The sequence below is a fragment of the Genypterus blacodes genome, unplaced genomic scaffold (genome assembly GCF_046128005.1).
Source record: "Genypterus blacodes isolate CSIRO-AG114 ecotype Tasmania unplaced genomic scaffold, CSIRO-AGI_Gbla_v1 ptg000120l_1, whole genome shotgun sequence".
NCBI classification, from domain to species: Eukaryota; Metazoa; Chordata; class Actinopteri; order Ophidiiformes; family Ophidiidae; genus Genypterus; species Genypterus blacodes.
In genome coordinates this window covers 1,731,144-1,758,599 of record NW_027466923.1, presented here as the reverse complement: position 1 = coordinate 1,758,599, position 27,456 = coordinate 1,731,144, and the positions used below count along the sequence as shown (strand labels likewise).

General features: G+C 45.5%; 2 protein-coding genes across 2 annotated transcripts; both read left to right on the top strand.

Annotated features, from left to right (window-relative positions):
* Window positions 1-2,892: 2,892 nt before the first annotated feature.
* sall2 (spalt-like transcription factor 2) lies at window positions 2,893-11,923 on the top strand. Its single transcript, XM_076162104.1, has 4 exons — window positions 2,893-3,107; window positions 4,803-4,949; window positions 6,712-10,553; window positions 10,661-11,923. Exons 2-4 carry the CDS (start codon window positions 4,874-4,876, stop codon window positions 10,982-10,984), a joined length of 4,242 nt encoding a protein of 1,413 aa, XP_076018219.1. The 5' UTR covers window positions 2,893-3,107; window positions 4,803-4,873; the 3' UTR covers window positions 10,985-11,923.
* A 927-nt stretch (window positions 11,924-12,850) lies between these two features.
* Window positions 12,851-23,579, top strand: mmp14b (matrix metallopeptidase 14b (membrane-inserted)). Its single transcript, XM_076162172.1, has 10 exons — window positions 12,851-13,474; window positions 19,878-20,026; window positions 20,137-20,259; window positions 20,428-20,735; window positions 21,181-21,342; window positions 21,452-21,612; window positions 21,713-21,851; window positions 22,081-22,231; window positions 22,330-22,445; window positions 22,529-23,579. The coding sequence occupies exons 1-10, from the start codon at window positions 13,373-13,375 to the stop codon at window positions 23,065-23,067; spliced, it is 1,950 nt and encodes a 649-aa protein (XP_076018287.1). The 5' UTR covers window positions 12,851-13,372; the 3' UTR covers window positions 23,068-23,579.
* Window positions 23,580-27,456: the final 3,877 nt, after the last annotated feature.

Here is a 27,456-nt window from a genome sequence, read left to right as displayed (position 1 = left end):
TTTTTCTCAGCTTGAAATGTTAATGTACAATAAAAGATGTCTCCTCTCTTTCCTCAGCAGCTCCCATCCTCTCCTTAAACCTGCTTCTGTAAAACCTGATCCAGGTCGCCATCGCCATAGTTTCATCAGTCGTTGCTTTGACCAAACCCTCCAGTCTTACATTTGAGCCTGTTGCATTTCATGACTGTTTGTCCATTTAGGCCTCAGCACCTGTTTGGGTCATACTGCTGATTTCTGCAGAGAGGTATCAGATGGTGGTCTGCCCAGTTTCGAACAAACACAGAAAGCTTATCCAACCTGATCTCCATCTCCCTCTGGACCCTCACTGACCACCTTCACTCTGTATTATGTCTTCCTGATCCACACGAGGTTCTTTGTGTTGATCTTCACCATCCAGTCACAAAAAAGGCCCACAAAAAAGTGCAGCTAGGAGACACAAAATGAAGAACAACAAGAAGGATTTTGGGGCCATGCACTGTTTTGTTGTTTGCTACTCTCTCACATGTTATAACCCAAACACAGAGGACTCAGTCATGGATTTGTTGACTATTTTGACCAGTGGCCTGCATTTGGCAGACTGTTTAATTCCTGAGGAGGGACATAAGGGACACTGTGGACGCTTTCCCCTGCTGTAGCAGACAGCACTCAGAGGGAGACAGCGATAGATAATGTGCCGACTTACAGAGGAAGAATCTGAATAATGTTTATTTCAGGGAAATGAAGTTTCACACACTTTGTAGTTTTGCTTAGCATGAGTAATCTGAGCATCTACCGTGACAGACCAGAGCTGTAGCCAAATTCTAGATTAGAATTTGTCTCAGGAACCCAAGATGATTTTACTATGAGGCAACACGGGCATTTGTCTAAGGCCATATAGAGAAGTAAAACCATCATTTTATTTGCATATTTTTGAAATTTACACTGCAGTCAGACTAAGGATGCTTGTCTTTTATGTTTTGCAGCTGATCCTATTATAAGACTGCATCAGAAAACATTCATAAAATAGATTTTCATAAAACATTTTCTTTTCTTTCTTCTTTCTTTCTTGTTTTTGGTGCAGTACTTCAAACAATGTTTTGGCTGAAATGAACATTATGGCTAAAATATCATTGTTGTAGCTTTTGGGGTAATTATTATCAAAATCATATCACTCCATCGCAAAACACAATACTAAAAATATGCCTCAACATCATTGCAGTGTGCCTCTAATGTGTGTCCTTGAGAGACACCCAGTGGTGTAATTGTTGTACAACATTAGCCAAGGGATCAGAACAGGGGAGTTGATGTTGACTTGGCAGTGCCTCTATCATGGCAACCCATTCAGATTAAACTCTTGTCAGTTTAGAAAAACCACCCAGGCAGTAAACACAACACAGAACACGGAGAATAGATATCTGGGTGAGATATTGGAACAGCTGACACTTAAAGCAAACATCATTATACTGTGATGGTGCTAATCAATGGACCATCAACTCATCCACTCACTCCACAGGAATCAGCCTGAATGTCCCAGAGACCTGATCAGGCTCATAAACTGATCAGCTCTCTGGTGATGATTTTAATCCAATCTGAGTTTCATCTAGCATAGCAGTCACATTTAAGGAAGTACAATGATGACTTGGCATGAAGCGCCATTAACCTGAAAATCTCTCGATCATCCCTGTAGGTTTTCTTCCATTTTGTGCGTCTTTTGTGTACGTGTATTGGTTTTCAATAAAATATGATGACAGGTAGAACAAACTCAAACTCCATGTGTTTCCTTACATTGTGCAGCTATTATATCCTCTGTATTGACAATGTTGGCCATTGTTTTGTGAGTCAAAAGTGAAGTGAGTCTCAAGTTTTGGGACTCAAGTCTCAAGCAAGACAGATAAGTCATAAATCAAGTCATATTTAAGCTCGAGTTTTAAATCCTTAACAAGTTGTAATCACTCCATACCAACTTCATAACCTGCTCCACAACTGCACATGAACTAAAACATAACATTAGTATAATTGTTTAATGTTCAACTTTGCTCTAGGGATTGTTGTAAACTGCAATTTTTTTTTTAATGATTATCATTACATCAAGTCAATAATAAAGCCAGCAAATTTGTGATGCCTGCCAAAGCCAATTCTGAATTGTGCAACGCGAGTCTCTACACCAATTTCTGCCACTAAAACCAGAAGTGGGAGTCATTGAGTCATTGTTTTGCAAGTCACAAGTATTTCTTTGTATAACACAACTATATATTGAGATCACTGTGTGTATAATTCAATAATGTTTGGTCCTCAGTGTGTGGGAATGTATTGAGTCTTTCAGGATTTAAGGACTCGAGTCCAAGTCAAGTGTGGAGTGGACTGACCAAATTTATGACTGGAGTCCAAACCCCTTGTTTAAGACCTCTGGTATAAGAGTGTACCTCCATTCTGATGGAACTCACTTTAGTCAGACAGTAAATTTTCATTCTGTGAGCCTAAAAAGCGTTGGCTCTTACTTAATAACATGGAAGATCCACACTCATCCGCACCTGAGCAGCTTAAATCACAGCCAGACTGATGAAGCCCTGCAGGGCCTGATGCACACTGAACCCGGTCACTGCTCCCACAGGACCGTCTGGGTGACTAGTGCCATTAATTATAAGAGACAGAGAGATAGACAGCTAACCACACAGACAGACAGACAGATTAGACAGACAGACAGACAGACAGTACCGCAGAGAGCGCAGACAGGCCGGACAGGAGCAGGGCAGGCCCCGACAAATACAAAAGACGAGAGCCGAAGAAAGGGGGAGAAAGCTCGGCCGGGAAAGATTCATCCTCCCCCTGTAGCGGAACCCAGACTCAGCGCCGCCCCTGCCGTCCCCCCTTTGCCTGCCTGCGGACTATGAGTAAACACATCCAGGCACAATAACGCTTTATCATTAAGCGAAACAGACGCGATTTACGACGGAGATAAATAATTGAAAAAAATGCGGCTGTCCGACTGCGCATCTATGGGAGTGAATAGGGAAATGCTGCGCCAGTGTCCCGGCTGAGAGACGGAGTCGAGCCCCGGCCAACAAACGCTTCACTATCTTCCCCCGTAAACACACTCAATCTCTACAAAAATCATCTTTCCAATCATGGTAAGTTATTTTTGTGCTTTCTATACGTTGGGTTCTGCCGGCGACGAGCGGCCTGGTGTGGAAACGCACATCCGGGACTATTTTTTTTTTTTTTTGAGCAGTCATAAAATTTTATGAATCATAACTTGTTATGATGTGGGAGCGCGCATGGCGTGCAACAGGTCTCCGTACAGTAGCGGGACCGCGCATCTCAGCACCGTATTTTGAGCTTGTTTCCACACATTACCGACAACCGTCCGGCCGTCGCTACGATGCGATCATGTTGGCAAGATGGCACGAAAAATACGAACGCTTTGGTGGAACAATAGAGTTCAATAGAGCTTTGGGTTATATAGAAGAAACTAAAGCGGCGGATTAACATGTTTAATGCACTTATTCGTTATTTCGATCCGGCAAAAATATGTATGTTAGTCAATGAAGTGCATGATTTATATTATTATGCTTTATAGTGTTGTATGTATAAGATAAGGAACATGCTGTGTGTATACGATTACAGCAGGAATGACTGAATTGTAGCGTAAGAATGGTCCTTTATGTTGAATGAATAGGCTTTATGTTCCCTAACAAAGGAGGACACATTAAGCAATTTAGATTTAAATCGATACCTTACATATAAGATATCTTTATATATATATATATATATATATAATGTACGGCAGACTCAGCTTGGGTGAAATCACTGATGCGTTTTATTATTCCGTCCAAGTCTCAGAGACAAGGAGGGGAGGTAAAGATGGGGGGGTGGAGGGGTGTTTGGGTGTCACAGGGCCCCGGTTGAAAAATGATGATTTTTCCCTTCACTCTGTCTGTCTTTCTTTCACTACCTCTCCCCACGTGGTAAGCAGTCGGGATGAGGGTGAAAAGGGAGCATTGTGCCTCCAGTCACTGGCCTTATGTGTTGGAGAGGCTCTGAGAGGGTGATGTTCACTCAGCTGTGCTCCCTCAACGCCATTGTTGCAAATTCCACCTCTGTTTACTGAGCTCACACAGGAGGCTGTTTAGAGGCGGGGAGGATCACCCACCTCCCCCCTCCCTCCCTCCCTCCCTCTCTCCCCTCTCCTTCCCCCCCTCAACCACCCACCTTTACTGTGCATGGGCATCCAGGTGCTTCATAAAGATGAACCGGGATTAAGTGAAACCTACTTGTCGTTCATATTTGTGCCCACCTGCACACTTAATTTGAAGCGCACGGAAGGAGGGAGTAGTGATTTTATAGACTCATATCCCCAATAGGAAGCTTAGACTAGAGCCATTATGTGATGAACTTAAGCATCAATGTATGAGGGTTTAGTAAAGAGGGGCAGTGGAGGACTCTTGGCTCAAAAGAAGGGGTGTACACTCACTATTTGAATGCAAAGTAGTGGATGAACAAGTGAGCTGTGTGTGTGCATGTGTGTGTGTGTGCGTGTGCGTGTGTGTGTGTGTGTGTAGAGGAGATGAGAAGAGAAGAGAAGAGGAGGGCCAACGGTGAGTTTTGAGAAAAGGGGGACTTGTTGAAAGAAACTGTCACACATGCTCTGGCACTTTAGTCTTCAACAAGTTGTTCTGTTTTTCTTTCTCTGCACTACAATGCCACCAACGTGAACCTGAAAACAGACCGTTGTGATTTTTCTTTGGGGGGGGTGATAGCTTTTTTTCATTTCTCTTCTTTTTTTTTTTTTTACACCAAGTAATTTTAGATACCTACCTTTTCAGTGTGCAGGGAGACAGAATAAAAGTTGTGTGTTGGCCAATGTGCCCCTGCATCGGTCCGGTCCTGCAGAAGTATGTCCCGTCGGAAACAGAAACGACCCCAGCAGCTTATGAACCCGACCCTCGATGCCTGTGGGACACTTGAGCATGGTGAGAAATAGATTATTATTTAAAAGTATTTTTTGGAGTGAAATTACATTTACACTGGATGAAGTTTGTCCACATGAAGTCACAGTAAGGTTCTCCTGTAGCAGCTGTATTGTAATTTTGGGCTGTAGTGAGTTCTATAGTGTGATTTTTTTCTGATGTATTGTCTCATTTTCAAGTTGTGTACATTTGTATTTTCAAGAACGCATTTCTTTAAACCTCATTTTTAAATTGTCTATTTCACGAATAATACTTACTGAGTCATTTCCAGGATAAATTTTGCATCCCTTTCATTTCTATTTGAGATGAAGGCCACATTTAATCTTAATTGTAATACATTCTCTCCATGAATTAAGGGGATTTGTTGAGAAAAGGTTGATAAACTCATCCACAGTGGTTGCCGCCTAAAGCTCTACTTAGTATAATAACCCACTGCCAGGTTGAGACAGAGAGAACCTGGGGTGTAGAAAACCTACACGAAAATACAGAATAGTGAATTTTACAAACTTGTGAGGGGAGGAGAGAAGCTGAGAAGTCAACAGATGAGAAGGTCAAGGGAAGGAAAGCTTGAGGTACTGTAGAAGGCGTTGTGACTGCAATAGCATGAGACCCCATTGTTCCTTTTGAGCTTTGTTGCTGGGCACTGAAGCATGAGCATACCCATGAAGAAGTCGGTGTGTATGTGGCTGTGGCTGTGTCTGTGTGCACATGTGTGTGTGTGTGTGTGTAGTTGTGTGGCTTTCTGTCCCCTCCAGTTACAGGGATAGGGGGCATATTTGAGCAGGCGCAAGTGAATGTTAATGTGCATATTTGCTTGTGCATAAAAACAATTTGCATACAAAGTGTTCACATTTGTATGCATGTGTGTTTTTCAATGACATACAGTATATGTGTGTCTGTGTGTGTGTGTGGTTCATGTGTGTTTTCACCTCTGCTCGTGCATTTTAGGGCAAGTTTAGCTTTGAGGTGATCTGTGAGACAACACCTCCGTCTGCTGAGCTGTTTGTTTTCTTAACACGCTGCTTCTCTTCCTCTGCCTTTCACTAAACCATATCAGGAATGCGACCCCAATGTTCTTAAGGTCAAGTCTCCCAGCCAATCAGACACACAATACAGTGTCCAGTACCCGACTTAGACCTGACCCGGAGCACCTCATTGGGTTACTGGGGGGGAAGGGCTCCCGAGGAGATGAAAGTCAGATTGAATGGAGGAAGGAAGAGGGAAAAGAGGGAGGGATGGCAGAGTGTCTAAGTGTGTGTATCTGGCATTTTTATTGAATGGGGGTTGAGGTAAAGTCCATTGTCTTGTGTTGCCCTGGAAACAAGGTAGACTCTTCTATGGGTGAGTGGTGTAGTCTTGCAGACCAGTGGAATCTGTGTGTGTTCGTCTGTGCTTACGTGTGTGTGCGCGCGCCTGTGTGTGTGCGCGTGTGTGTGTGTGTGCGCGCGTGTGTGTGTGTGTGTGTGTGTGTGTGTGTGTGTGTGTGTGTGTGTGTGTGTGTGTGTGTGTGAAAGCACATGTTTCTGCCTGCATGACGTGTGTGTAGCTGCAGTGTTGGCCAAGCTGCATTTGATGAGGTTAAACCAGACGAGGAAAAGGCAAAAGTTGTGTGATCTGAAAATGGAAGTTAAAGCAAGAGGTTGATATTATTTGTTAGAAATCATGTTGCCCCATTCAAAATCACCCTGGTACACAATGTACAAATAGTATTTTTGTCATTGTTTATGATGATAAATGTACATGTTCCTTCTTTCTTGCTCCTCAGATGACCAAGTGGCAGTAAACTACTCCAGTGAATTCTCCTTTCCACATATCTCGGATTCTCCCTTGTCCTCTACAGCTTCCTCTCCGCTCAGCTTCTCACTGCCCCTCGCTCTCCATCCATCATTCAAGGGCTCTCAGACCACTCACCCATCTCTACCCGCTGAGGGTCCACCCCTGTCCTGCTCACCTAGCCAGCCCTCCCACCAGACCCTCAAAGACTTACAGTCCTCCCTCTCTCCTGACTGCTCTTACCCCTCTCTCGCCCAACATCCACCTGCCCTTTGCCCCTCTGATTGCAAACCTACTGCTTCTACAAGTGTTCTAGACCACTTTACCCACATGGCCTCTCCCAAGCTGGGTGTGTCGGTGACCACCACTAACTCGTCTTCCTCCTCATCTTCCTCCTCCTCCCTGTGCCCCCCACCACACCCTGGAAGTCCCAGTCGTGTACCCGAGGGCCCCCCGAGCCCTGTTACTCCCAGCCCGAGCCCAGGAGTGACATCAGCCTCAGCGGCGCCCTCTAGAGCACAGCTGAGCATCGCACTGATCCTGGAGGAGCTGCGGGTGCTGCAGCAAAGGCAGATCCACCAGATGCAAATAACTGAAGAAATCTGTCGGCAGGTTCTACGCCTCGGCGGGGCTTCTTACACCATAGACACGCCCTCCCAGCATCTCCTGCCTCCCCTACCTCAGCTCTGCCTGGAAGGTAGCCAAAGGTCCAGCAGCCCAACACCCCAGCCAACAGCACACAAGCCCTCCATCTCTGTGGCTCCTCTCCTGGCATGTTTCTCCTCCCTGCAACCCTCCCAGTCAGGCCCCAAACCCTCCAAGCCAAGCAACTCCTTGTCACAAATCCTGCAGCCCCACAAGCCGCAGATGGAAGGGACAGGAGAGGCTACAGGGGCACACGGTTACCTGAGAGTCAATTCAAACACTGCGGCTCCCCCCACCTCTTCCTCTTCCACCATCTCCATGGCGTCCTCCACCTACCCACTGGCCCTGTCTTTGGCTCTGCCCAGCCGCTATCTTCATGAGAAATCGCCAAATAATGTTTCAGTGAGCGCACACAGCAGTTTGTCCTTCCTGAACTCTTCTCTTCCCACGTCAGTGTCTATTGTTTCCACATCCCAGCATGCTCTGCAGTCTGCCTCAGGAGGAGCAGCTTCAGTAGGTTCTTCCTCTGCATGCAGCTCTGCCGCCTCTAGCCGGTTACAGCATGCCTGCCGCTTTTGTGGAAAAGTGTTCACTAGTGACTCTTCCATGCAGATACATTTACGCTCACACACAGGTGAACGGCCCTACCAGTGTCCCGTATGTCTCAGCCGCTTCACTACCCGAGGTAACCTGAAGGTGCACTTCCTACGTCACCGTGAGCAAAACCCGGAGCTTTCGCTTTCCCTCCTGCCGCCATCTTTGTTTGGGATGGCATTAGGCCCCACCGGGGTTTCGGATCCCAGACAGCCTGTTCCTGCTGGTAGCAGTAACAGCGGCATGAGTATGATTCAGAAGAAGCGTAAGAGTAGGGATGAGGAAGGATGTGGAGAGGGTTTGGAGGTCAGCGGTACCTCGGGTGGCTTCTCTCTGGGGGCATCGGGAGGTCCTACCCCGTCCACTCTACCCCTCCCCCCCAGCGTGGACTTGGCTTTGATTTCCCACTCGCTCCTGCAGCTCAACCGTGCCGCAGCTGTAGCGGCTGCGGCCTCGATCGCCTCCGCCTCATCCAACTCATCCCCCTCCTCCTCTCTGGCGAACTCCCTCCTCTCCAACCCTTCTTTGTCTTCCTCTTCCAGTATCACAGGGTTACTTAAGGGTGCCAAGCAACAACACTTTGATGAAAATACTCCCCCTCATGCCCCCATGCTTCCCCCTGCAGCCTACTCACAGCTAGCACACCTGCCCAAGCTCCTCTTCCCAGCTGCATCTACTTCCTCCTCCACCTCTGCCACACATTCATCCCTCTACCAACATCCAGCCCTGGGTTTGCTACACAACCAGCTATCATCTTCTTCAAGCTCCCACCACCCTGCCTCTTCCACTCTCTCTCAGCTCTCTTTCCCCTTCTCTCACTTCCCCAAAGCCTCAGGAGCACAAACCTCCACCCCAAGCACATTGTCCTCCTCCACAGCCTCCGCCACGCCCACATCTGAAACATCCAAGCTGCAGAGACTGGTAGAGAAGCTGGAGAAGGCACCTACCTGCTCGTCTGTTCCATGGGCATCTTCCTCTACAGCCAGCTCCATGGCAGAGTTGTTAACTAGTGGCACAAACACCTCTTCAGGAGGTTCCATCAATAGTGGCTTCACGAATGTCAGCGCTTCTAGCACCTATGTCATGGCATCGACGCCATCTTCCACTTCTGTCAGCGCTTCTGTTTCAAACTTCACACGTGAGATGGTGGCTGCGCTAGGACTGAGCGGTAACGGGGCGAGTGCTATGGCAGGGGGAATCCTACCATCAGTGAACATGGCCGGTCCAGCTGGTAACCTGGCGATCAACCAGTGTGGCGTTTGTCTCCGGGTCCTGAGCTGTCCCAGGGCACTGCGTCTGCACCAAGCTACGCACCTTGGAGAACGACCTTTCCCATGCAAGCTCTGTGGACGCTCCTTCTCTACCAAAGGAAGCCTGCGGTCACATGTGGCCACCCATCACGCCCGTTTACCTAATGCAAGGATCCAGAATTCTTGCCCACTGTGTCAGCGTAAGTTCACCAATGCTCTTGTGCTCCAGCACCACATCCGTATGCACCTTGGTGGGCAGCTGCCGCCAGACGGCGCGGATGATTCTACAAATGAGACCCAAGCTGAATTGAACACCAACCCTATACCACAGTCTCAGTCCCAACCCAATGACCTCACCAGCGCCCCTAGTGAAACACCTCCTCTTGCTATAGAGGGCCAGTCTTACAGCAAAGCTCCAAGCTCACAATTCCAAACACCGACAGTAAGCTCAGTCACTGTGAATCCTGTAGACTTTACTATAAACCCCAGCAAGTCAGGATCCTCCAGTCCAGACCTCATCCCTCCTGTTGACCTCAGCCCAGACCCCTTCTTAAATCCCACCCTACAAAGTTCACCTTTGGGCAGCGTAGATCCCCCTGTGCTTTGTGTCAGCAACCCCATTCCTGCCACTCAGCAGAAGGATCACACTTCCTCGGTCGATGAAGATGCCATCGTGGAACAACAAGCCAGTGTTGAAGGGCATCTATCTAAATCCATCTCCTCACCCACTTTCTCTGCTGTTACCAAAACTGATGTGTCTCCTAATGTTATGATAGTGGACCCTGCAGAGGATGAAGCTCCTGCGTCATCTGATGTCTTTCCTGGCTCCAGAACAAACCTGGAGGACTTACAAAGTATGCCGGTCCCTTTTGCCTTCTCCTCCTCGACCCCCATCCTGAATGAAGACATTCCTAATGTAGCACCAACTCTGGAATCAGGGGTTTCCCCAAGATCTGAATTTCTTGAATCCATGGAAGAAGACAAAGCCCAGTCCCCTGCACCAGCAACACCAAAGCAAGACCAAGCAACTGTGCCTGATGAAGACCCCCAAATGGCATCCACGTCAGAAGGCGCAGACACTATGGATGCTGAGGTGAGAGTTGCATCACAGAGAGCTGCAACTTCTGCAAGGGAGACGCGTCAGAGCTTTCATTTCGGCTCGTATGGGAGGGAAGACCAGGTGGAAGGTGATATGATAGGTGGATCAGGACCAGTGGAACCAGATGAGACGTCCGCCCCTATCAGCCTTGCCCCGACCCTCCCATCGCCTATGTCTCGCTCAGAGAAGAAGACCTACTGCTGTGCTGAGTGTGGAAAAGAGTATGCCAGTCGCAGTGGACTAAAGGTGAGGAGAAAGAAATATATTATCCTAAATTTCATGGATGTGTTGGTACAATGTCTTTGAAAATCCCAAACAACATATTAAACTCTTATAATTCTGTTCCTTCACAGGGGCACATGAAGCATCATGGTGTGGCAACCAAGACGGCACGGCCACCAGCCAGGAGTAGCCGTTCCTCCTCAGATCAACTTCCCGCTTCCACATCTATGACTTCCTTGAACATTCCCGCCACCAGGAGCTCGTCGGGCTTCTGGAACCAGTACCAAGCCTTCCTCAACACCAGTACCGAACCAAGCGACGACCGGACCCTCGGCCCAGCCACCGGAAGCCAAGGAGACAATGAGACAACAGCACGTTCAGCAAAATCACCTGCTAGGTCTCAGATGGATCCGAGGGTCCCTGAGGAAATGAAGGAGGAGTCAAAGATGGAGTGATTTGCGGCGTGATGTTCTGCTCTTTGCCTTTTGGGGCGAAACTGTACAGACTTTGACATGAGCACTGCTTCCTAAACACATTTCAATAGTCTGTCACTTTAATAGAATGTTTTGTCTGTTTGTGAAAATTGTGAGTCAACCACTTTGGTCTTGTGTTAAAAAAAAGAGAGAGATAAAGATAAATAAATATAAAAAAAACATATTTAAGAAAGTGAGTCTAGTTATTTCTGGATTTGTTTAAAAGTGAGACTATCTTTCTGAAGGTGAAGTTGTTTATCGTTTTTTGCAAATTCTAACAGATATATGTTTGGATGTTTCATACCAGGCTCCAATAATTCTTTTGTTTGTTCTTACAGGCTTGAATTTGGCCTCTTAAGAACAAAGCTGATGTTGTCAGCTAATTGATGAGTCGTGGAAAAACAAACTAAAAGAATTTGAAATAATTATCTGTCATCATCTAAATATTCTGGTACTCATTGTGTCGTCCATGCGCCAAATTAGATTGCATTGTCTTTGCTAACTCAATTTGACTGAGGCGTTTCCTAAAGATACGATTCTTTCCTTCAGTTACCTAGGGAACTGATATGAATGATGTAAGGCGGTGAAACAAATTCTCAAGCAAGGCCAACAAACTGATTGTTTCTGTGGCAAGTATTGAATTCTTTGTCTCCATCGTGTTCTTCAGATAAACTTCTCACACATATCGTGTTTTGTTTTTCCGTATGTTGTCCTGTCAGTGTGTGAGGCCAATGAGGACATGGGTATTTAGTGTGACCTTTGACCCTTTAGCTTTGTGAATATCATGACTGTTGTTTGGTCCAAAAGTAATATTGTAACAAGCTATCAGTTACTAATTATTTTTGTTCATGTCATTTCTTTATAAATATATATAAAGGAACCAGAAGTCAGTGTCCATTTGTTGTAAGCTGTACTTTCAGTATCTCCATATTAAAAGCAATTTGGAAAAAAGAAAAAATCTTGCTCAATTTTATTTGACAGAATTAGTGTGTTGCAGCTCTTATCGTCATAAATCAGTGTGTAAATATGCTTGAAGGTGTTGTATTGTATTGCATTTGGATCCGTGGAGACACAAGAGTCCAGCTGTTACCGCCATGTTTGTTCCCCGATGCATTTGCCACCGAAGAAGAAGAAGAGACAAGCGGAGATCAGAGGAAACGAGAAGAAGAAGAGAAGAGAGTAGTGTGGTTGATTAAATACATCGTGTTTGCGCTAGAGGGCGACATTTTCCTTCTTTGACTACACTGCAGTGACTACCTTCTTTTCTTGAGTAATAAAGCCCAGATCCTTACTAGTCTCACAAACACAAACAATGTGTCAATTAAAAAAAGGGTATTAATTAATTACACCGATAGGAAAATACCCTAACTTATAAACTTAAAACAGATTTGTACCAGTAAAACTTTTTTAACACAATGACAACTCAGGTATGTAGGATTTGTGTTTCCAAACTAACAAAATAATCAATTAAATACTGTATGTCACTAATAATGCATCCAGAGTCAATATGTAAATAAGTGAAGTTACATTTATCAAACTTAACCATGATTAACATGCAGTTTATCACTTTACAACACTTTGCATTCGTTATGTATCCCCATATAGGAGTTAGTTAGTTCGCAGTAATGAGAGTTACCTGTGATTTATTACACTCATTATATTTCGTTTATTGCGAATTGTTTCCTCGGGGTTGCACAAAGCGGCAGTTTGTTGCATTTTAAGGGGACATAAAGGCAAAAATACAACGATGCCAAGTCTAATGTCAAGGTCACTAAGTTGCTTCCAGCCCTCCGTGACAGAGGGGGCGGGCAGATGTTGGGAGGTTTACTCCCCTCCATTTTCCAGCGAATGCCTCCAGGGACCATCAAACTACCACGTACGCAGCGGACAGGGAAGCAGGACGAAGGGGGGATCCAAACAAGCCGACTGGAGGATCGAGGAGACCGGAATGAGTTGAGATAGCTTCATGAAAACAAAGTCAGGCAGCAACATCAGGCGCATATTGAATTTGGAGACAAAATACGCACAGCCCGCATATACAGAGTCTCCTTGTGCACTTTATCCGCGTTAATTTGGTTTGGTTTGGTTTGAAGGCGCATAATAATGCATAGACCAGATAAGAACCTGCCGTGATTTTAGTAAGTTTAGCCAGAAACGCGCAGTTACTTCGCTTGGAAACCATTTTTTTTAAAATCTACCGAAAGTGATCGTTTGCTCCGTGCGAATTCTTTCAGATGATCTTTTTTTTTTTTTTGCACCAGATGATGTTTTGACAAATAGCAAAAAGTCAAGGCTGCGCTGTAAAGTGTTTACAGGAGGGGGGGAGAGAGAAGTGTCCGGTTGAACTGCGTATTTGTGGAGAGTGAGAGGATGGCACAGGGGATCAACGCGCTCAGGCTGCTGCTGCTGCTGCCGCTGCTGTGGGAGCAGAGCGCACAGCAGGGAGACAGCCAGCGACAAGTCAACCCAGAGGTGAGCAAGGAGACTGAAGGGGGTCAGGGTGGGGGGTGAGGGAGAGCGATGAGGAGGGATCAAAGGTGAGGGGATGAGGGGTAAAGTCAGGTAATCAAGCCTGGAACTGTGCACGCTTTAATGTCTTTACATGTCATCTTGTCTCGTAGTCAGATTTCAAACTTGTTGATGACACAGAACAGGACTTAATCAATCAAGTAGAATGTGGATCTGCGTTGGGAAAAGTTTAAAGACAATTCTATTATTCATGCACATTGATTTGTTTCGCTTGTTCCAAAAAAAAAGAGACTCCAGGAGTGAAGAATGAAGCTTAGCAAATGAAGTCATAGGTGAAGAATCAAGGAGTAAATGAAAATATTCCTATCAGTTTGGAAGAATGATTAAAGAGAGCAAAGATAGAAGAAGAGCAGCCCTGCACTTCGTCATATACTGGTTTCCCTTCATGCCCTTTAAAGACTTACTTTAAAAGCCTTTAACATTAGTAGGAACATTTAAACACTAAATGGTCCACAATACCACAAGCCTGTTGTTTGGGCGCGGGGATCTGGGAAGGGCTCTGACCCTGGGCTAAGAGGAAGCAGCCCATAATGATGACAGCCTGCAGGAAAACACAAGAAAAGTGCTGAGAGGGCAAAAGCAGCTGAGCAACAGAAAGAGGAGAAATACTGGGGCTTGTACTGTGGTCGGAGGGAGGGCAGAGACAGACAGACAGGGGTGATTTTTGTGGGAACGGGGTGATTGAGTTGAGTTTGTGGGTATAGATGTTAGAAGCAGAGGGATGAGGAGATGCAATTGTTGACATCTGTCCTGAGTTAGGTCCTGGGTGGACTGGGGGAGGGGAGCTTTATCTCAGAGGCTCTGCAGCATCTCAGCCTCAGCCAACTCAACTGGGGGAAAACACTTTTTCTGCAGTTCTTTGCTGCTTTAGTATTGATATGGATCAGGCAAGAATGAGCCACAACCTTCTCCTGCCATTGTTCTGTTCTCTTCCTTTCTGTTACATTCTATTGTCTTCTACTTTGCTGCCACTTGCAACTTCTGCACTGTTCTGGTTCAGTTCTCTTTGGTTCTGGTTCTTCTTGCTTTCCTTTATCTTCTGCTGTGCTGCGTTCTCTCCTATTGTCTCATATTCTGTTTCTCCCCCGTGTCTTGCCTTCTGCACTATCAGCAGTCGGTCCTCACAGTCAGAGTAGCAGTCAGGAAGTTCTGCGTTTAGCTTTCAGGATGCAATTTTGTTATGATACACCTACACACCTGCTTCCTTCAGCATTAAATACCATCTTTAGTGTGTGTGTGTGTGCGTGTGCGTGTGCGTGTGTGTGTGTGTGCGAGCGTGCGTGCGTGCGTGTGTGCGTGTGCGCGCACATCATGGGTTTCTAGGTCATATAGTGGCGCCAAATGTCTCTTCGATCATTTCTTCCTGCATATGGACTCTGAATGAAATCTCCAGCTGTGCCAGTGGAAGAAAGTGAGTGTTCCATAATGAGAGTTAACTCAGCTGACCTACATTAGGAGTCTGAAGTTAAAGGCTACAGTCTTTGATCCAAATGTAAATAGAAGAGTAGCCCCACTGTCAACGTTGTGATCAGAGCCTGGACTGGAACATTCTGTCAGAAAGTACATTCATCAATTGGTCTTTTAAAACAGTTCTAAGTCATTTAATTAATGTCTCCATTCGATCTGTTTGGATCATAAATATTTGTAAATACAAGAATACAATCTATTATCATTGAAATGACCGATCGGGCCTTTATTTTGAAAGACTATTGGACTATTGAAAGACCATTCTGTGTCTTAAGTCACAGGATTTAAAGAATGTAAGTGTATGATGCCAAACACTGCGGTGGTGTTTGAATTTAACAGTAGGTGTAATTAAGTAAGCAGTGAGCTTGTGTGCAGTGGTCAGTGGGTCGGGGATCGTCAGGATGTGGTAGATGTGTCATTTCCTGTAGTCTGGGGCATAGACAGGAAGTGGACAGTCGCGTGGTTGAACACCTTGTTATGTCAGATTGTGGCATCCTATACAGTCACTGCAGTACAAACAGATCAAACACACCTTCTCCATGTGTGGACAAATCTGGAAACACACACACACATTCACATATACACACACACGTATACACACACATATATATATATATATATATATATACATACATACACACACACACACACACACACACACACACACACACACACACACACACTGTAATGGATCTCGACTACAGTCTGAGGTCATTCACTACAAAGGCAGATAAAGTGACATGAAAATGAGAGGCGGGTGACAGAAGTGGAGCAGAGAGGACAGTGAGGGAGCTGTTACAGCAGCTCGGCACTGAGAGGATCAGAAAGGACGGCATTGTGGGGAAGGCATGATGCAATCTGGGAAAAGGACAGCTGGGGAATGAAGCAATTAGGTAGATGAATAAGACAGGATGTAAGGAATATGCACCACGCACAGTGGTGGCACTGCTATGACGTCTGCGTCCTTCTTCCTGCTTCCACTGTGAGAAGAGTAGATTTAAAGCGTACGTCGGGAATTTTACAAAATTGTATTGTTTCTCCGGAAAATTTCCATTCAACCTAAGTGACATACCGGGTCAGAGTCTATAGAACAGTCCTTTATGGAGCCATGTTGCTCTTTCATCAACAGCACAAAGATAGTAGTTATGCTCGCCACAATAAAGGCTCATGCTGTCCCTCCAGCTTTATGGGATTCCACACCGCAGAATTTAATGCAAATTCAAGAAAAGGCTTTAATTTTCCACGATGCTGCAGAATTTCAAATCATTGGCACATTTCTTTAAGGACACATGAATGGGTTTGAGCGATGACACCAGTACACTCGTGGTGTCTTACTGGTTATTCTGGGGTAGGAAGTGAATAAGGAAGGGTGCATAGTGTTCAGACAAAGCCACATCCTAATGGTCACCAGTGGGCGGCCTGAATGTGGCCTCACTGACGAAAGAGAGGACGAGTTACAGGACATAAGATAATACACAAAGTCATTACCTCATTTCCTGTGCGTAAAGGAAGTGAAACATCAAGCCTATTCGAGTTTTCAGAGACAAAATCCGCTGATTTTTGATTGCTCTAATTTCCTCGGTAGTGATTGTGTGTTTTTCCGATCATCTGTTGTCACTCTTGTTGTTGTTGGCAATGAAATGGTTGTTTTTAATAGACAGCAGCTGGAGGGACGCACTCGCACACAAACACACCCACACAGGCACTGCCTCTCTCTCTCTCTCCCTCCCTCTCTCACACACACACACAAACACACACCCTGGCTGGACAGGTCAGAGCGGCCAGCTGTCTTTTTGGAGGAGCAGCATTATCCTTCAAAGTAAAACACATAGAGAGAGAACGGACAAAAGAAGTGTAATCTTACGTCACAGACACACACACACACACACTAACAACCATCAACAAGCTGTTTGAAGTGAAGCGGGAGCAATAACTTCACAGGTTTATGGCATCTGACATGATCCCTGAGTACTCTGGACAGCATAATGAGGAGCGCTGCATGCTCTATACCCAGTCTGCCTCATTTGGCCTCCCATCGCTCTTGACCAGAGTTTTTTCCATTGGCTCTCACAGAACGGAACAACTGACTCTTTTTTTATTTTCTGAAATGCAATCCCTCCTCTCTCTCTCTCCCTCTCTCTCCCTCTCTCTCCCTCTCTCATCCTATGCGACGAGAGCGCTCAATCCGCTGACATGCATAGCAACTGCTGTTTTATTCTTGTGTATCTTCCATTCCACGATAAGGTCACACATCACAGAGTGTGAGCCAGCCGCACCCTTTACCTTCTACCCATGAGTTAAGTTCTCCGAAATGGCATCGGGCGCAATAAAACTCTACCGTTCACGTATTCAAACACTCATCCAGTACAAAATGACTGTTTGAACTCTTCTTCTTCCCTGCTATGACTGTGGAAAACAATCTGAAGCATTGTAAACATTGTAGAACATCATCTATGTGAGGTGGGGGCTGGGGAGCAATGCTGGGAAAGGCTTGACTAATGTGTTTGCGATCCTATCCCAGCGCGTCTTTACTTTATTTGGCTCTCTTATTTATAGGCTCATGTTGTAACCTGCAGCATCTAGAAACAAATTCAAGACTGCAGTGACTATGACTGATTATTGTCAAGTATGAATTTAACAGTTTTTGTAGCGGATCATCAGAATTCGTCCAGCGTTGCCCTTTAACTTTATTTCATTACTCAGCAGTGGCTTTCATGTTCAAAAGTTTCCAGGCCACATTTGTAGGTGTTCCACATCAAAAGCCTATATTAGGTTTGCCTGTCATCGCCGGTGCCACTGTAAATAAAGGGACCGTTTCCTCTTTCTGCTACTGCTTTAGTTAGTCAGCCCATTACTGTGGTCAAATATAGCCCAGTGTGACGGTGAATAAGACGTTGTCAGGGGCTATGGAGGAGGAGGAGGTGTGGGAGCCTTGTTCATTCAACACCAGCCTTTTGACAGAAGTTAGGATGTTGTAAAACCTGAGACATTGAGTGAGAAGGATGGAAACACTACAGTATAAAAGGAATTACTACATTAGTTAGAGGATCCACAAAGTGCACAACTGTCAAACAGTCAGTCTAAGTTAGGACTTCTTGATTCAGTGACCTTCCATCTTTGCTGTCTTCCCCACTCCCCCCCTCCTTATGGATGTGCTGGCCAACAGTGAGTCTTTATGTGTCCAATGGAGTTCCCAATGGTGAGTCAGAACCAGAAAGGGCTCATTGAGGGGTGAAGTCTAAACACTGAGACCTCCATGTCTACTACTACTGGAGAGGAAGGGACAGAGAGAGAATGAAGGCTGACTGACCTGATCTGTGGCAGCTAAATACAGGACAGATACAATTAGTTTTCAATATCTGCTATCATTAAGTAGGTCGACAAAAATAATAAGAATAAACAGTCATGCATAAGATAAGATTTGCAAGATCTGCAAAGTTTCATGGCGAAAGTTTCTCATGTTTAGTGTGAACTCTGCTCTGTAAATTAATATAAATAAAAGAAAATATTCTGAGTCCGTGCCGACATCCCCACCTTAACTTGTTGTCATCATTACATTTAGCAAACATTAGCTTTCCAGCAGATTGGGTGATCTGGGCGTTGTTGTTCATACGCATTTACCCTCAAGTCCTCCGGTTTTCCATAAGAGACAGCGGAGGCAGAGGAGAGGATAGCAGCAGGAGGAGGGGTGGAGTGCGGAGGCGAAGACAGAGACAGGGACGTGGGGGAGAGTTTGACTTTGAGGTTTGGATGCCATGAGGAAGAAATTCCCAGTTAAATTACTGACTGACGCTGCTGCTCGACTGGAGACGGAGGCCTGCGTCTCACCCTGGGACACTCCCTACATCTTTCTCTCTCTCTCTCTCTCTCTCAGCCCTCCACTTCCCTCTCCAAACAAAAAATGTTCATGCAGCAGTTATTGACAGGGAAGCTTTGTGTGTCTATAAATCCAGTCGCGCTTGTTGTATTTCTAATCCATAAAAACACATCCTGGGAGCGGATCACAAACTCCCTGTTGTGTCCTGAGCAGAATATCTAAGCGGTCTCGATTTTCACTGCCCTCACAATAGTCTCAGTGATGTTTTTTACCTCTAAATTGACAGGAAAAGAGTCAAGGAGAGACTGTGTGGGAGAGGTATGGAACTAAGTTGCTGGAGCTATTCCAGATGCTGCACTTAAATGGATTTTAAGGGGAAAGTAAGGTCAAGTTTAGACATGTAGGCCTGAAGGATTGGACATGTGACGCTGAGTCAAATGAATACAGGAATATAATGGGTCTAACCTCCACCACGACTTCAGTGTAAACATACCTTTAATCTGCAACTCTTGTGTTTAATCTTTAACTCAGAGGGGAATTTCCTGGTTTGGTTTCTGTGTTGCACTCTCAGTTGAAACACGAACCTGTTATTTATGCCGAAGTTTCACCCACTTCTCTCCTGATGACCACACTTTCAGTTGACTGCAGTCCACACCGTCACCGGAGAGCCCGAGTGTTGATAGTTGAATAGTTCTGCATTTAGTCATTGTTTGGAGAAAATCCAGATACTTGTGATGATGTCGCTCCTGCTGGCCAAAAGAGACAAAAAGCAAAGAAAGATCATTATTTAAGCTTATTTTCTCTGTCAACGTGGAATGTATTTTCAGTGCAGTGATCCGATTGCAAAAACATCCAGCATCATACAACCTGCCTTCTTCAGCCTTATGTTTCATTACCATACAAATCCGTTCCTTTTCCTTTCCCATGGTTTGATTTTGTTAAACAGAAAATATCACACGAGAGATGAAATGTTTATATATGCTGTGTGTTTACCTCCTAAACTGGAACAGAGGTCGTGAGTCATTCTGTTGATCTTTGCCGTCTCCTTGCTTTGCTCCGCAGTCGTGGTTGCAGCAGTATGGTTACCTGCCACCAGGAAACCTGAGGACTCACTCCCTCCGCTCCCCTCACTCCATCACCTCAGCCATTAGCGCCATGCAGAGGTTCTACGGCCTCACCATCACCGGCACCATCGACACCAACACCGTCGAGTGAGAACCTCCAAACACATTCGTTCTCGCTCGCAGTGACAGCGGAGCATCCACAGAGAGGGGAGGAGGTATTTCTGGGTTGTGACTGGGATGTGTCTTGTGTCTGTCAGGGCCATGAAGCGGCCTCGCTGCGGTGTGCCGGATAAATTTGGCGCCGAGCTGAAGACCAACCTGAGGAAGAAGCGATACGCCATCCAGGGCCTGAAGTGGGACAAGAATGAGGTCACATTTTCGTGAGTGCTCTACATCTATCATGAGCACGCCATCTTTACCAAAGTTTAGATTTTACATTTGTATCTTCTAATCATTTGCCATCACACACTCCAGTATCTGACACCAACTGTCTTGTCTCTCCCTGTCTCACCTTGCCCCACCCACACACTCCCTTACCCCCTCTATAGTATACAGAACTACACGCCTAAGGTGGGCGAGTATGAGACCTACGAGGCCATCAGAAACGCTTTCAAGGTGTGGGAGAGCGTCACGCCTCTTCGATTCCGCGAAATCCCGTACAGTTACATCCGGGACAAGGTGGAGGAATTTGCAGATATCATGCTCTTCTTCAGCGAGGGTTTCCACGGTGACAGCAGCCCATTTGACGGAGAGGGGGGTTTCCTGGCACACGCCTATTTCCCCGGTAACGGCATGGGTGGAGACACCCACTTCGACGCAGCGGAGCCGTGGACAATTAAAAACAAGGACCTGATGGGTGAGGGGCTGATATTTGTTTCCCTTTTTGATTCCTTATAATTGAAGAGGAGCATAACCACTGGGCGTTCCTTTGCTTTTGTTGAGTTGGGGATCTGTGTTTTGCTGCAGTGAAGATAACAGCAGCAGCAGCAGGTCCCAGCATGTGTCGGTGTGTTTGCCTGCAGGGGTGTGTTGACGCAGGAAAATGGAGAAGTGTTTTATTTCTGGAGTTCGGGAAATCACTTATGTGTAATCCTGCTGTGTCAGCTGTATCGTCACATGATAGACAGCAATGACAACATGTGACCTAAATACAGAAGAATATTTTTATAGCCACAGATATTCACGTGGTTAAGCCTGCAAATGCCCCGTTGGCGTAAAGTCAAACCATGTAAAATTCCCCTCCCATGCTGATGTCGTACATTGTGCGTTTTCTGCTCTGAAATGGTGATTTGGTGTTTTAGGAAATGATGTTTTCCTGGTGGCGGTGCACGAGCTGGGCCACGCTCTGGGTCTGGAGCACTCCAATGACCCCTCGGCCATCATGGCTCCTTTCTATCAGTGGATGGACACCGATAACTTCCAGCTTCCTGATGACGACCGCAGAGGCATTCAGCAGCTTTACGGTGTGAAATCAATCAACACTTTCTTTGTAATCTTTCATATGTTTGGGCAATAAGTGTCTTAAATGATGTTCTTCTTATTCATGTTAACATTATCTGTGTTTTCCCTCAGGGTCTGGATCGGGCCCTCAGCCTCCTCCTGTTACACCCCGGACACCTTACAATGAGCCCGATCCCACCTACTCACCAGACAAGCCTCGATACGGGCCCAGCATCTGTGAGGGACACTTCGACAGCATCGGCATCCTCAGAGGAGAAATGTTTGTCTTCAAGGTAAACAGACCTGACGTAATGATGATGATGACGATGATGAAGGGACAGTGTGTCCGGCAGGATGTCAGAGCTGAGCAGCAGGGTTGTTCTCCTCTTTCAGGATAAGTGGTTCTGGCGAGTACGGAACAACCGCGTGCTGGATGGATACCCAATGCCGCTTGGTCACTTCTGGAGGGGTTTGCCCACTCATGTCAACGCTGCTTTTGAAAGAGAAGATGGGAAATTTGTTTTCTTTAAAGGTACGGCTGGATGAAATATCAAGATCAAAAAGTGAGGACAGGAAGTCAACAATCCCCATCTGACTAGCAAATTCAAATCTCTCTCTCTCTCTCTCTCTCTCTCTCTCTCTCTCTCTCTCTCTCTCTCTCTCTCTCTCTCTCTCTCTCTCTCTCTCTCTCTCTCTCTCTCTCTCTCTCTCTCTCTCTCTCTCTCTCTCTCTTTCTCTGTCTCTGGTCTCTCTCTCTGTAGGAGACAGATACTGGGTCTTTACTGAATCCGTTCTGGACCCTGGTTACCCAAAGAGTCTGAAGGAAATGGGCAAAGGGCTTCCCAAAGATCGGATAGATGCGGCTCTCTTCTACACCCCCACTGGGCAGACCTTCTTCTTCAGAGCAAACCAGTGAGTCACATCCCTTGTGTGTGTGTGTGTGGATACGTATGTGTGTATGTATGTTTCACAACCCAACTCTTCCTCACCCTCTTCCATTCTTTGTGCAGGTATTACCGCTTCAATGAAGACTCCAAAAGCGTTGATGAAGGCTATCCAAAATCTGTCAGTGTGTGGCAGGGAGTGCCTGACAACATCAAGGCTGCCTTCATGAGCAAAGATCAAGGTAAGAGTGTTATTAGGATCATATTTGATACTTACTTTATGTCCTTCGGTGCAATTCTCACATTTGTTTGCGTCTCTCGTCAGCATACACCTACTTCTACAAAGCCAACAAGTACTGGAAGTTTAACAATCAGATGATGCGTGTGGAGCCTGGATACCCCAAGTCGGCACTCCGTGACTGGATGGGCTGTCCCAACGAAGACTCCAAGACGGATGGGGGAAGAGGCGGAGGCGGACACGACAAGGATAAGGAGAGAGAGAAGGACAAGGAGCGGGAAGACAAGGACAGAGCTAGAGACAGAGAAAGGGACAGAGAGAGGGACAGAGAGAGGGACAGAGAGACAGACAGGGAAACGGACAGAGAGAGGGACAGAGAGAGGGACAGAGAGACGGACAGAGAGACGGACAGGGAGAGGGAGAAGGTGGAGGATACGGAGGTGATCATTATTGAGGTGGATGAGGAAGGGCGGGGTGGCGGCGGGGGCGGGGCCGCGGCTGTGGTGCTGCCGCTGTTCCTGTTGGTGTGTGTTATCGCGACGCTGGCGGCTTTGTTGTTTTTCCGTCGGTATGGCACCCCGCGCCGACTCCTCTACTGTCAACGGTCCCTACTAGACAAGGTGTAGACAGAGGTGGAGGGCAGGGAGATAGAGAGGAAGGAAATGTTAGAAATAATGAGGTGAAAGAAGAGAGAGAGAGAGAGAGAGAGAGCAGAAGGGAGAGCGCCAGACTTGCATTTTACACTAATAGTACCACTGCCAATTTCATTTTTTGTAGATTCTTCTCGCTCTATCTCTCGACCACTCCGTCCCTCTACTTTGGTTTGTTCTTCCCTCTCTCTCTCTCTCTCTCTCTCTCTCTCTCTCTCTCTCTCTCTCTCTTTGTGGTTACTGACGCCAGCTCATCGCTGTTTGTTTTAGCCTTTTTCAATGTCTTTATTTTGTAGATTTGCCAGTGGTCAGTGTTTGTGTCCTTTTGACTCGTCAGCTTTGAAACTGCATCGTCGTGGCGCCCATTCTAGCATGCTCCTTAGTGTAAGCAAACAGCATCTTTACGTTTGTCCTGCTCCCTCTTCATACAAACACACACCAATACTCTTGAGAACCACAGGTTTGTCGTCACTAGGTATGTCTAAAATGTCTCCTCCGTCCTCTCCTCCTCCGTAACCCGGGGAACTGAAGTCGTTTCCTCCCACAATCGTAGGAAATTAGTCAATCGCTCCTCAATCCTGCGTGACATCATTGTGTCCACTCCTACACACTTGGGAGTTTGACAACCAAAAAATGCTTTTCATTGGATTGACCACGCATTTATCTTGAGTCAGAACAAGAAAATAGCAGAACATTGCTCGGTTATTCAATAGGAACAATAACAAATGATATATACCTTATTATTATTACATAAACATAATAATAATAAGGGATAGCCTGTTGCAGATGACACAGCCCGTCTATGATGAATATGGATTCTATATTTGTATGTATGATCGGCTACTAGTATTCTAACAAGACTAAAAGCTTTCAAAGGTAAAAACAATTGCCCACCACCACAGAGACTGAGGTTTGCGCCCCGGTGGCAGTACTTCAGGCTTAGTTGTGGGAAGCCATCAGCGGATTGATCTCATACATCCTGCTACTGGTTGGTTGGGGCACCTGGGGGAATAGCGTGAACCTCTCACTTGTGTTATGCCCAAAGTGACTGCACAGTAGGGGAGGCACGCAAGACAAGGACTGCAAGGACACGGGGAATAGTATGTACGGAATTTGGGCGAAAAAGAGGGGAAAGCACTCTGATAGGGCCGCTTCATTCAGCAATGTCAGGCACTCTCGACAGTGGAGGAAATTTGTGATTTTGATGTCCTCCCCCTCAACCTCACATTTACTGGTATGGGACTGTAGTAGAGGAGAGGAGGAGATATTTAATGTGACGTACACCCACCTTGTTTCTTCCAAATATGCGATTTTGTCAGAGCCAGCACGGATGATAAAAGGGAAACAAACCATTAATCTTCACTCTTCTGAAGCACCAGATTCACTCACATCTGAGTCGAGCGATAAATACCATTGTGACTTTATTCTTTAAACTTTTCATATCAAAGTCTTTACTGATTATTATTATAAATGATGTTGTCATTATTACTATGACTATTAGTATTATTGTTGTTGTCTAAAGAATGTGTTTTTGTACATTGTCATTAAAAAGTCCTGCTGGACAGTGACATACAGTTTTTGAAAGTGGCCTTAATTTTATATGTGGGATCAGTGAATGGGGGATGGGGTTATGTATTCCTGAAACTTGACTGTTTTTCATTCCTTGAATCCATCTCAAGTGAAAATAAATGGAAGATCTGAAAATGAGTCGTTTTTGTCATTGCACTTGTTTACAACTAAATGAAGTGTGGTGCTGCTGTGTCTTTCACTACTCGCCAGGGCTTATTAGTACTTTACAAGCAACGATAATGATACTAATGATGATGATAATAATGATAATGATCTAGTTTTCTCTGTGTTTCTCCTTCATCACTTACTTTTTTACATTTTCTTACAAAATAAAATTATTTCAAAAATACTCATGTGCTTTCATTTTCACTTAGTAAAGCTTACCTTCCTCGTTTACTTACTTACCTTTTCCCTCCTTGCAGTAATCTAGGAATGTTGTAATGCTTTCTCACACACCGCTCACATCATTACGCCTCTGTATCGGAGCTCTCCCAGTCTTCCTCGACCTCCAGGTTTCTTGCTCCCCAACCGCACCACTCTGCCTTACTGGGGCACGGAAACTGGCAGACTGAAAACTGGGTTGGAAAACACAAAGTAAATCCAAAGCTTAAGTAGAAACAGGGATGAAGAGGAGTGTGTCAACCCTGTTGCTGCAAACAGCAGGAACACATATCTCAGCTTAAAGCAGATAGAGAAAAGGTGTGTCTGTGTGCGTGTGCGTGTGTGTGTGTGTGTGTGTGTGTTTGTGTGTGTGTTCTTGTATGTCCACACTTGTAAGGACCAATGCATGCCAGTAGGAAGACCTTGGCTTTATGCCCATGTTTACGTCTTCAAAAGGAAAGGCATGAATTCAAAGTTTAGGGCTACAGGGTGTGTGTGTGTGTGTGTGTTTATTCCCTAATGCATTTTTGCAGCAACAAATGTATTGATTTGTTTATTACGTAATATATACAGTATGTGTACTCCCATCCACCACGAGCCAAGGAAAGCTTGTAATCTAACAAAAACCTCAGCTGCCTCCCCACTGCCCCTTCAGGATCCCACTCACAAACAACATCATTAGATGAAAAGAGGGTGTGTGTGTGTGTGTGTATATTATGATTACAGCAATCGGCTGTGTAATTAAAATGATGAGGTGCAGTATTTCCCTGTTATGCTGAGAAGATTTAGGGCGTCCATTTGTCTCCACTTTGCTGCAGTGTTTTGCAGAGGGAAGGGGGGCTGGTGGGGGGCGGGGGGTAGCAGTCACGAGGATACTGAGGGGTGGGGGGGGGTGAGGGGGGGTAAAGGGGCGGCGTTTGCAGTTTGAAGTCACATTTGGAGGCCAGAGATGGAGCAGAATTCCATGAGCAACATCTGGAATTCAAACTGCATAGTGAGGGCCAGACACACAGCAGGACAAAGCAGTGAGGGGTGGGGGGGAGGGGCTTTTTATGTGCATGTGTGTGAGTGTGGGGTTGACAGTTTGAAGTTTAAATGGCTGTTTAGGTGCAATACTCGGTCAACTACAACATATTTAATCAATTAATCGATTGTTTTACCCGTATCAGTAGTTTTTGTATTTTTGAGTATTCCAGGGAAGCTTTGCAAATAAATACATTTATTTAAGAATGGATGTATAGATGAGGGATGGGAGGAAGGTTACATGAAGGAAGGAAGGAAGGAAGGAAGGAAGGAAGGAAGAAAGAAAGGAAGGAAAAAGTAAAGTAACTGATATCACCTCAGTCATCAAACAAACGTCATGGAGTTAAAGTCCCACAAAGCGTGAAGACAGGATTTTCTAAGTATTACTTAAGTGCCTCAGGGAATGCATTTGGTTATTTTGCACCAGTGTGATCATGTGTTTGTGTCTTATGACCTGCACATATGCCAGACTGAGTTTGTGTGTCAGTATTTAATGTTTTCTTTTATCCAGCTGATTCTGTAGAAAGAACAAAACACCTCAGCATATTTTCTACCACACTCTCTCTCTCTGTCTCTCTCTGTCTCTCTCTCTCTCTCTGTGTGTGTAACCGGAGAGCTTTTCTTCACTGTCTGTGAAATGACTCACTTCTTTTTCACAAAGACCTCACCACAATGCTTTGGCCTTTTCCAGCCATATCCTCTCCCCTTCCTCACATTTCACCCAGATAAAGAAAATTGGACTTTCTAGCCTTGATTCCACGGATCAGCTTCAGTCTTCACTTTAATTTGCCCTTGGTCTGTTCTTTATAAAAAAAACAATCCTAAAGCCTTCCATTGCTTCCCCCATGCCAAGTGCCCCACTTTAACTCAACTCGTCTTTCTCTCTCTCTCTCTTTAACATTCTTTTCAGCAAACTTCCTTTTATGTTTCTCTCCGGCTCTGCACTGGACATTTCCTTTGGTATGTGTGCAGCCTGCAGGCTAATGAATAATGGAAACAGGGGAAGTCCTGTTCTGACCCATTGTGTCCAATAATGCCAAATCGAATAACTACATGACCAACTCCCAGTCAGAAGATGCTGTAATTTTCTTGTTAAGTGACCACAGTTGATTAGTGTTGCACACTGCCTGGTAACATGGATGTGGGATAATGGAAAGGGGGCTTTTCTAAATGGAAATGCTATGTGGCAATATGGGTTACACATGGTTTTCATTTCCATCTGTTAGGGCCCTGCAACATCCTGCAACCAAGCAGTGACAAAACAGAGAGGAACAGAGGGTTAACAATCATCTGTATCCTCTGCTTGGTGACGTTTTGTTTATCTGTAACCAAAATATTCCCATATTTAATGTCTGGATTATAATGACATTTATTTTACATCACAACATAAGT